At 45.3% G+C, this 11,787-nt stretch overlaps 1 protein-coding gene across 1 annotated transcript in view; it reads left to right on the top strand.

Annotated features, from left to right (window-relative positions):
- Nucleotides 1–277: 277 nt before the first annotated feature.
- Nucleotides 278–11,787, top strand: part of erbb2 (erb-b2 receptor tyrosine kinase 2) — a 64,257-nt gene continuing 52,747 nt past the window's right edge. The window contains exon 1 of the mRNA XM_084456710.1: nucleotides 278–491. Coding sequence (XP_084312836.1) covers nucleotides 419–491 — 73 coding nt within the window. The 5' untranslated portion in view covers nucleotides 278–418. The remainder of the gene's footprint in view (nucleotides 492–11,787) is intronic.

The raw sequence follows: 11,787 nt of genomic DNA, 5'->3' as shown, positions 1-11,787 counted from the left end.
ATTAATAATAATGATATTATTATTATTATCATTATTATTTATTATATTTGCCTGTCTTACGAGCCGAGTGTGGGATTAAGAAGTTATACATCGACGTATTCAAGAAGTATTAGTTGCTAAATCATTGATAGTGATGATGTGACTTGACTTGTGTTCAACTTGACTTCATGACTGGGCGGACTGGCCCCCGCTGCCACTCCCCGCTCTGGCCTCCGCGGGAGCGCGCCTGCTGCTCGGGCACGCGTTACTACAGACAGGCAGGCCAGAGGCACGGGATTCTGCGGAGGAAGTTACTGCGATTAAAAAGTAGCTCCAAACCTGTCAAGACTACCTAGAGGAATAAAGCTGTTTGGCCGCTCGTCTGGCGGAATACAAAAACTCTATATTTGGGACTATGGACTAACTGGCCTCGCTATCGATGGAAGCGGCGAGAAGTTTTTGGTTTCTCCGGGTCTTGCTGCTCGGAGCGGCGGGCGCACTGGCCAGAGAAGGTGGGTCCCGTTCGGGGCGTCGCTTCCCCCGTGTTCGATCTCCGAGGTGAAGTAGTATCGACATGTCCCACTGCAGTAGGCTACACCCCGGAGTAAAGCAGAGCAGGCATGCCTGGCAGCGTTAGAGTTCAGCTTGACCCAGAGAGCATGACTTCGTGGTACGACAATAGAATAGACTGCATTCCTGTGAGAGCTCTCCACCACCCCCTCGGTGACTTCTGTGCTTGCTTTGGGTTTAAGAACAACTAGGCTACAGATAACGACAGTATAAAACCACTGTCAGAAGTGGGGTGAGAAGTCAGATTCGCAGAACACAGTCCAAGTGGCTTCACTTAATCACAACAGGTAGATTTAAACGGATGTAGAATAGAGAAACAGAAAGTTTCAAGGAGCTAGAAATATTGTAACCTGCTTTGCAACTTTGTGACAATGGCCCTGGCAGACTAACTTCTAATCCTTCAGAACTCAGGAGGACAGAACGGTAAACAACAGTGTAGTGGTAAACAACAACAAATCACAACAGACAGATCGTTGTGTTGAATAAGGACTCAGACAGATCATTGTGTTGGATAAGGGCTCAAGACGAGGTCAGTTATTCACGCCTGTTTGTTTTGTGTAGAGCACCCGTCACAGTCAGAACCATGAGAAAAAGACATGCCACCCAGTAAAGACATGCCACCCAGTAAAGTGGAGCTCAGCCAAGCAGGAAAACACTTAGCAAAGTGCCAAAGGTTCCTGAACCTGTTCCAAAGGACAGTGGCTTGTTGGTGGGTCTCATGCAGGTGACAGCAGGGCAGTCTATTGGAGGCCTGTCTCACTCACTGGCCCAGCACACAAGTTCTGTGTGTTCTGGTGCTACTGCTGGCTCTTCCTGGTCACACACACACACACACACACACACACACACACACACACAAACCTTGAACAGGCAGACTAATGACAGTATCCCAACAGTCTGATGCTGTCTGCGGGCATAGCTGGGCCACCTCCATATTAAGTATTAATCAGAGCTCAAGTTGGACACGCACGCACTCTACTCACACGTAATCACTCAGGAGTCACAGGTGACATGATTACTTAATACAACTGCATTGTTGTGAAGAACCGGTTTGTGCAGCTAGCGTGAGTCCCAGTGGTAATAACTAACATGTGAGCGACAGCTCCTCTGTTTGATAATGGTTGTTTCGCGCTACATTGAAGCGCTGAGTGAAGCAAGGGGGAGTATTTGTCATATATACTTATACGTATACAGGGAACTGTGGAGCATTTGTGTATTAAACAACATATTCACTCTCACTCTTCCAAAATCTGTGTGTGAAAGGAAATCTGAGCTAAGGCCTTAGGACTTCTACAAACATACACAGTGACATACCCACAGGCAAGCCACACACACACACACACACACTTTTTTGAGCGCCAGATATGCAAAGGTCAGTAGTTGAAGTTTGATAGGAACAGTGTCAGGTGGGAACAAAGACCGAGGCCTCCACAGTCTGCACTCAGAGAAGAGACATGGCTGCAGCACACAGCCGTGTGTGTGTGTGTGTGTGTGTGTGTGTGTGTGTGTGTTCCCCAGTCTCCAAACAGTTCAAAGTCGTTCTCACACTCCAGTGCACCCGCTGAGTGAAACTGGATGGGAGGTGAAGTTAGTCTCGTAGGTTAACCCAACAAGGCAGCATGACTCACTTGTCTACCCAGCATGCACCTCTACTGACTATCGCGTAATTAGATCCTCTTATCTCCACAATGACGTCATCACCACGTTTCCCACCAAGGTCTGTCAGGAAGTAGCTGGAAGCTACAGGGCAGGAAATACAGGACTCCCAATTAAAAATAACATTGAAATAAAATAGCTTAGTTAAGTGTTGAGCAATTTGGGGATGAGGCCATAGCTGTACCCCTCTCTGGGCAGCGGGACTCACAGGGAGAGCCCTCATTGGTTACATGCTTGGAGGGGCGACGAATGCATTTGTGTGTGTGTGCACACTTTACTTTTTAACACACAAATGTGTTTACCATTATCTTAAAGTGCATGCTGCATGCATGTTTGGGTGTTGGTGTGTGTGTGTGAGAGAGGTGTGTGTGCGCGTGTGTGAGAGAGAGAGAGAGAGAGAGAGTTGTGTGTGTGTGTGAGAGAGAGAGAGAGAGGGGTGTGTGTGTGTGTGAGAGAGAGAGAGAGAGGGGTGTGTGTGAGTGCATGAGTGAAGAGAACACAGTAGCTCCAGGTCCAGATCTGGTTGTTCCTGACGGTTGAGCAATACCTGTTTGTTCTCCCAGAGAGGAGGGAGGAGGAATGTGTTCAGAGGGGAGGAGGAGCCGCGATGGTCGCTCAGGCAGAGTGAGCTGCTAGGATTCAGAGTGAGCTGCTAGGATTGGATTCAAAGCCAGCTGCTAGGATTCAGAGCCAGCTGCTAGGATTCAGAGCCAGCTGCTAGGATTCAGAGCCAGCTGCTAGGATTCAGAGTGAGCTGCTAGGATTCAGAGCAAGCTGCTAGGATCAGAGCGAGTTGCTAGGATTCAGAGCGAGCTGCTAGGATTCAGAGCCAGCTGCTAGGATTCAGAGTCAGCTGCTAGGATTCAGAGCCAGCTGCTAGGATTCAGAGTGAGCTGCTAGGATTCAGAGCGAGCTGCTAGGATTCAGAGTGAGCTGCTAGGATTCAGAGCCAGCTGCTAGGATTCAGAGTGAGCTGCTAGGATTCAGAGCGAGCTGCTCTTCAGAGTGAGCTGCTCCTTACACCTGTCACATAGTGGGGAGACGGAGGGATAGAACCTGTGTAACCAGTACTTAGAGTAGTGAAGACAGTGGACAACTTTAAACTGAATCAGCTGGTGCCTGCTGTTTACAGAGCAGGAGTGTTTCATAGACAGACTCTTATCCCACATAGCTTCAGATAGCTCAATGCCTAGCTCTCCCCTCCAAACCTCTCCGATCTCCGCGGCAGAAACTCTAGTATGACCATCAAACATATACACAAACTTGGAGACAAGATGCCTGGAGCCTGGAGGGTTCTTTAGGATATCGAAAAATGTATGCTCTGCTGGAAGGGTCTCAAAATTTTTAATCTTAGAACGGACGTAATGTCTAATTTGCAAATAATGAAATAAATGTGACTGAGGCAAATTAAATTTCTCTCTCAATAGACCAAATGACGTGAAGTGTCCGTCTATGTACAAATCTTCTATGGAAACTAGACCCTTCTCCCTCCAGGCATGATACGTTTTGTCTGACCGTGAGGGTAAAAAAGACTGATTAAAACAGATTGGGGTTTGCACAGAGGTCTCAGGCAGACTCACAACACCTCTAACCTGGTTTAAGATTCTAACAATGTTTCAAAATAAAACTTAAATTTCTTAGAGACCCAGGCTTCTCAACCTTGGAGAACAGCATCGCCGGCAGGGACAGGTTGCCAGCAGGGTTAGCCTCCATCCTTAGCCACAAGGGGGCGTCAGGGGGCAAAGTGCCCAGCGCCCCCTGCCGCCAAAACATCAAAACCCTGACATTGGCAGCCCAGTAGTAGTGTCTGAATACCGGTAGACCCAATCCTCCCTCAGACTTAGTTTTTTGCAGGTGAGTTTTCAAGATCCTGTGGTGTTTGTTATTCCAGACATAGGACAAAATTATGGAGTCTAAGTCTCTGAAAAAGGCTGATGTAAGAAAAATAGGGAGATTCTGACAGAGATAAAGAAACCTAGGTTTTGATCGAATTTATGCGACCGATCATAGACGGGCAAAATCTTCCATTTTCCTATGCACTGCTTAAGTTTGGAAACAAGTTCCACAAAATGTAGTTTGAATAATAACTTAGGGTCTTTAGGTATTGTCAGGCCGAGATAGGTGAAGTGGTCTAACTATTTTGAACGGGATATTATCCAAGAAACCTGGGGCATAAGTGTCAGAAAGGGGCATGAAATCACTTTTCATCCAATTGATCATGTATCCAGACAGCCTGCTGAAAGAGGTGATTAACTCTAAGAGAGCCGGAACTGACTTCTCTGAATGCTGTAAACACAATATCACGTCATCCGCGTATAAGCTAATGAGTGTTTCCGTACCTCCCACCTGTAGACCAGTTATGTTCGGGTGACCCCTTATCTTTAGGGCAAGGGGTTCCAGCATGACAGTGAAGAGGGCCGGCGAGAGAAGGCCACCCTGTTGGACCGAGCGCTGCAGGGAGAGAAGGCCACCCTGTTGGACCGAGCGCTGCAGGGAGAGAAGGCCACCCTGTTGGACCGAGCGCTGCAGGGAGAGAAGGCCACCCTGTTGGACCGAGCGCTGCAGGGAGAGAAGGCCACCCTGTTGGACCGAGCGCTGCAGGGAGAGAAGGCCACCCTGTTGGACCGAGCGCTGCAGGGAGTTGTCGACCTGTCGCCGTTGGTTAAAACTGAACACATTGGGTTGACGTATATCAACTTTACCCAGGATATAAACGCTTCACCAAACCCAAACCTGTACAGAGACTCAAACATGTAAGGCCATTCGACCTGGTCGAAAGCCTTATGCGCATCAAGGGACAAGATCGCTGCACCGCTAGCCTTCCCATGGCTAGCGTACATGGCATTAAGGAGATCTAACATTCGAGAAAGAAAACCTGCCAGGGATGAACCCAGTCTGATCAGGATGGATGATAGATGACAAGTGTTTATTCAGCCGGCTTGCTACCATTTTAGTAATTACCTTCCTATCAAAGTTCTGGGGCCTCATTTATAAACGTTGCGTAGAATCCACGTAACTAAATTTGCTTATTTTTCGTAAGTACGAAAATATACGCACAAAAAATCTCTGATTCATAAACCGCTGCGTATCACAACCCATGTTGACTTACGCCACGCCAACGCCAGCTGCCCTTTATAAATCACAATCAACACTTAACTTGGCGCACGTGAACGCACGTTCTGATCACACCCCAATTAACGCCCACAATTGCCTATAAATGGTCAGTGATACGCCCCTAATACATATGCAACGAGAATGGAGCCGAGTGCAAAAGGCAGAAAGAGAAAGATACATTTTACTGAGTGCGAGGTGGAGGTATTGGTCAATGAGGCAGAGACGCACCAAAAGGTTCTTTTCGGAACGATGATTTCACATGTGCACGACTGATAAGAGCACCTGTTAGGCCTGAGTGGTCCCAATTAGATTATAATGAATTATCTATCATGCAGGCTATATTGGCATTCGTTTAGTGCGGTTGGCCTTATTAGATGGCTGCTTATATCCAAACTGATCATCATTATAAGCCTAGTGTTGTTGCATGGGTAATGGGGTTTGGATCTATATTGCATGTAATCTAATGCTTCACAGGGTGGCCCATGAATAAAAGGCCTAACTTATCAACGTATTGTAGGACGGAATGCTCAGTGAGATGAGAGCTTTACGCTCCGTTCAACAGTCAATTTACAATGACATCCATAACAATGCAAACATGTAGGCCTATATCTTACTACTTAAGGCAATGATCCCCGATTAAACTGTACGACAGATCTAAGGGTTCTTTGCAGCAGCCAATTTGTGTATTTTCCGGGATATCATGCATTTCACATACTTTCTCAAAACATTCTGTAGGCCTATAGTTCGAGCGGATGTTGCGGGATAGTTAAGCACATATTAGAACATCTGTGCCAAGTCCCGGCATATCCAAGGCCCCGTGCGTCATGGCCTACTATAATCCAGCTATATCAGTGCCTGTATCAAGGTCGTGTAAATATATGGGGTCCATGGATGGGTTTCATGTGATTCTATAAAGCCTAATTATAGCTACACACATGCCGATTCGGCAAATTAATAATCTAACTTCTTTCCTTGTGTTCTTACAACTTGGAGACGCATCCCCTCCATGCGCTGTTTTGCGCACAGCTAATTCTACCAAAGCGGCATGTGAGCATTGGGATGACATGCGTTTTTAGGCCCACATTCCTCGCATGCCTGCTACATGACAATCATATGGCAATATGAGGATATATGATGATGTACAATATAGCCTAATGTAGCCTACAGTTGCCTCAAGTAGGACATTTCCATTCACCGCTCAACATCATTGTAATTGCGGCTTGCCTCAGTGGTCATTTGGGTTTACATAAAAGCCTAATCAAATATAGGCTATAAATAGGCCTACATAAATACATTAACGAATGAATAGGTGGATAATTAAACATACGAATAATTAACTAATTCAATGATTAACTGAATAAATATACTTCAACGCCGAATGCAACATTTGTTTGGTGCAGTATAGTTGTAGGCCATCAACATACGGAATCATTACTATGATAAGCCTATAGGCTCGTGTTGTGTTATCAACGTAATGTGGCTTTTATTTATAGGCTACTGCCCGTGATGCTTCTCGGGATAGCCTATAAATGAATAGGCCTACAACATAACATTATGACACAAATGGGTCAATTCACAGACACATCCAAAGCAATGCAGACATTATTTAGTGATTAGGCTACGGTGGCGATTGATTCCGTTTAAACTGTGTGGCACATTGGAGGGTTTCTTGCAGCGACCGATGTATTTATTATTCAATATGTCATGTGTTTCGCAGACTTTCCCGAGTTTCATCCCTCTGCCATCGGAGTCGCATTTTCCCGTTTCTCCAGAAACTTGCTTATCATAGTTACGGGAGGGTTGGAGTGTGAGTAGAGTTGCGCACACATTCCGCCAACTTATCGTTAAGCTCGTCTTTTATAAATACCGAAAGTTGCTTAAAAAGTTGCTCAGCATGGGTTACGCACGCTTTTGTACTTACGCAACGTTTATAAATGAGGCCCCTGGAGTGCAATCTATAGCTAGCCGGGTCTGTTTCCTCCCTGCCCTTCATCAAGATAAGGGAGATATTAGCCTCATAAAGTGTTTTGGGCAAAGCATTGTCTCTTTTAGAGCTACATATCATTCTAAGCAGGAGCGGGGCAAGAATATCACAAAACTTTTTATAAAATTCGCAGCCGAAACCATCTGGCCCAGCCGCCTTGCCTGACGGAAAGGATATAATAGCAGAAGTTACATCTTCTAGTGTGAAGTTTAGGTCACCCCTGGCTGCATCACTCAATTTGGGCATATCTATCAAAAAAAATCATTCAGGTCTGAGTGGGTGGCGTTATATTTTGAAGAATATAGCTCACTGTAAAACCCCTAAAACGGTCTTTTATTTCTTTGGGGTTAGTGAGCAGGGTGCCCTCTTTAGATTTTACACTGTGGATTGACCTTGAGGCCTGAGCACCTTTGAGCTGCCGTGCTAGAAGTCCCCCAGGTTTATCACCCAGTTCAAATTGCTTTTGTCTTAATTTCAAGGGGAGGTTATTGACTTGGCCGACTATGATGCCATTATACTCGTATTTAAGCTTCATTTTCTTTTTATAGTCATCTGGGGATTTAGAGGCTTGATATGTCGCTTCTAGAGTAGGAAGAACATTCTCAATCTCTAGTAACCTTCTCTCTCGCTCTTTTTTAGCAGCAGATTCATACGAAATTATGTCCCCATGAAGGACAACTTTCAATGCTTCCCAAAGCGTGGAATCAGACACCACCGTTATCGGTAATTTCTATATAATCATTTAATCTGGTGGTAATCTTTTCTACGAACATATTGTCACTGAGTAGGGAGGGATTAAAACGCCAGGAGTGGGTTGCACCAACTGGTCTTAAACTGGTCGTAAGTTAAGTCGGTCTTAACTTTCCTGGGCGTAATTTAAGACCGTTGCACCAGCTGGTCGTAAGCTAAATTTTCACTATGACCGGGCGTAACTGACCAAATTCAATAAGTGGTATACTTGTTTCATATAGACTCATAATAGACCAATAAATACCCTTAATTGCTTGTGAAAATGCATCAAAATTGCAATCAAATAGCCAACTAAACTCATACAGCCTAGCCTATAATAGGCCTACAGTAGCCTAGAATAAAATAAACAAATTTCCACTTGAGTGCATGCTTTGATCAAATACAGTACTTTATTCTCAAATGAGGCCTACGCTGCATCGAAACTATAGACTTATAGTTTTCACGGTATGACGATGAGAACCCACTTTTCAGCCCCTGAGTGGGCTAGAGACACACAGTCTTCAATGGTGGATGCATGGAAATTGCCCAGAGGTCACTGTACTGTCCCCGACTAGCTGTGACCAAAGGGGGCGGAGCCTAACCAGCACGCCACTATCCACACTATGGGCCCCGCAACTCAGACCCTGAGTGGGCTAGAGACACACGGTCTTCACCGGTGGAGTCAGGTAGGTGGCCCGGAGAGGGGTACACTGTCCCTGATTGGCTCTGACCTGAGGGGGCGGAGTCTCACCACCACGCCACTGTCCATGCCACGGACCCCACAATTCAGCCCCTGAATGGGCTAGAGACGCACAGTCTTCGCCGGTGGGTGCATGGAGATTGCCCGGTCCGTAGTAGTTCTAGCAGTAGCTGTTACATACAGCTGCAGCAGCTAGCCCACCTCACATTTCCTCCAGGAAATGTACTTTCTAGTTATTATTCTTATTTCAAGCCTAGGATGTCTGTAGAATTGATGTGAACGCAATCACCTCGGATTTCTCATAAAATCATCCCTTGCGAACATGGGCGCACTCCAATCTGGCCTACCTACGACTGCATTTCCGCGTTCTTAAATCCTGTTCTTATATAAGAACAAATCCCAGATAAGAAACCATTCAGGAATGCCAGAATTATCCCGGGAACTTCGTAAGTGGAGAAATTCCTTCTTAACTTCTTCTTAACTGCGTTCAGGAATGAGGTCCAATGTCAAGGGGCTATGGTCAGATATTTATATATTGTGATATTTTGTATTAGTAACATGGGAAATTAAATGGGAGTCGACCAATAAATAGTCTATCCTGCTATATGATTTGTGAGCATGGGAGTAAAATGAGTAGCTCTTATCAGTGGGATGTTGAACTCTCCAAATAGCTACTAAGTTCCTGGATTTGAGCAGGTTATTTAGGACCTGCACTGACACAATATTTGGGGGTGGGCAAGTGGACAGTCTGTTTAAATAGGGGTCTAAATAACAATTGAAATCACCGCCAATTATAATATTTGAATTACTAGCGTCGGGTAGCAAGTCAAAAACATGAAAAAGTTGGGCTCATCTATGTTTGGATCATAAACATTGAGGAAAGTTAAGGGAAACAAATTAATAGTTCCGGAGGCCATGACATATCTACCATAAGGATCAGAAACCATGGAGTGAAGTTGAAATGGAACACTTTTTTTTTTTTTTTTTAATAAAGAGAATCGCCACACCGTGGGCGTGAGAGGTGAATGGTGACTGATAAACCTGCGATATCCAGTTACACCTCAATCTGCGTTGCTCAGTCACTTTGATATGAATTTCCTGCAGGAAAATCACATCTGCAGATAGAGATTTAAGATGCCTAAAGACTTTGTCTCTTTTAACAATGTCCCCAAGCCCTTTGACGTTCCACGAGACTATTGAGATATCTCTGCTTCCCACATGTGTTCTACCATGAGACCTCTGCATGTACAAGTAGAAGAACGATTATTACAGTTGAGCACAAACATATTAAACAATACAAAGCGGTTGGCAGCATTACATGCACACAATATGATGAAATAAACAAAAAGTCTGAGTCGACAAGAACAACACACATCCCCCCCCACCCCCCCTCGCGCCTCCCTGAACCTGACGCGCGACATCCCATTTCCATCCAACGAGGAGCTGCCGGGCAAATAACCAACTATATTATCCCCCTCTCCACGACAATGTAGCAGCAGGTTATGAAAAACCACAGAACAGGAGCTATCATGTCGAGGGAAACAACTGAACAAACGTAACAACAACTAAAAATGGACTATTTAACAGCAAATGTATGCAATCTTAACTGCAGTCGGGTCCAAGTATAAAGCTGTTAAGTTGTGTACAACAAACAGTTCCCCCACTCGTCATGTAGGCTGCACAGGCATGACTGTATAACTCAAATGAACTAGCCTATGTCAATGTGTTGTGAGTTTACTCCATGGTAAACTGAGTACCCAACGCGTGTTTCGAGGTTGCTAGCTCTTGGCTAACCAAGAGATCAGTTTGCGAGGCCGCGAACGACTGAAAGGTGGTTTTAAAACGGTCAAAACGCCCATTAATGTCATGTAAGATCTCCTTACAAAGTTCCTTGCACATGGCATAGGTTTTGTCCGGCCGTCGGTGGTTTTAGCCTTGGTGGAGACGTTTGGCATCGGAATTTTCTGACTTTTCACGATTCTATCTTAGATAAAGAGAGCAGACACACACCACTGGTCTGTGAGTGAGTATAACATGGTAAAATTATAGTTTATCAAGGTCGCAGAGAGGAGCACTGTCTAGACACATCTACATCACACGCCTGCGCACTAGCGCCCCGTACTGAGGGTCAGTTGACTCTGTTGGCAGCTTATTCAGGTAACTTATCAGTCAGGAAGAATTGAATCCTTGATGACAAATCCAGAAGCTACTGTAGTGCAACAATCAATCAAAGCTTTATTTGTATAGCGCATTTCATAACAGAGGCAACACAACACACAGTATCACCCAGGGGCCAGAAAAGTGAGCTGTAAAAATGCTTCCCTGAATGAAGCGATCGAGCAAGCTCCTGGAGTATGTTTGTCTAACAGCTAAGCTAAGAACACAAAGCAATAAATTACATTAAATTACATTTTCAGAGTAAGAAAGGCTAAAAACATAGCAACAGAGTTTTTATTTGAAATCCAACCAGAATATGTGGTTTGGGACATCAAATTGCCTCTGAATAAATTAGGAACTTCATGGCTCCCAAAGTTTGCATTAAGATCAAACACTCTCATGACACTGATCTGAAAATAAATGCAGTGAGTTAGGATGTTGAATAGCTGTCTGGCTTTTTATCTCCATCTCTCGATTTATGAATATCAAAGACTATGATATACACTCTATTTATGAATGGTCTTCAGATGTTTTCATTTCACTGTAAGTGTGACTGTACATTACATGTGACTAAAGGAATTTTGAATGTTGGATCTTCAGATGTTTATATGAAGACAGAGGGACATGAAGGGAGGGGTCTCAGGGAGGAAGACAGGGGGACATGGAGGGAGGGGTCTCAGGGAGGAAGACAGGGGGACATGGAGGGAGGGGTCTCAGGGAGGAAGACGGGGACATGGAGGGAGGGGTCTCAGGGAGGAAGACAGAGGGACATGGAGGGTCTCAGGGAGGAAGACAGGGGGACATGGAGGGAGGGGTCTCAGGGAGGAAGACAGGGGGACATGGAGGGAGGGGTCTCAGGGAGGAAGACAGGGGGACATGGAGGGAGGGGTCTCAGGGA

This window comes from Borostomias antarcticus (genome assembly GCF_949987555.1).
Source record: "Borostomias antarcticus genome assembly, chromosome: 22".
In the NCBI taxonomy this organism is placed as follows: domain Eukaryota; kingdom Metazoa; phylum Chordata; class Actinopteri; order Stomiiformes; family Stomiidae; genus Borostomias; species Borostomias antarcticus.
The sequence above is the reverse complement of the archived record's forward strand: the minus strand, read 5'-3'. Positions and strand labels throughout refer to the sequence as shown.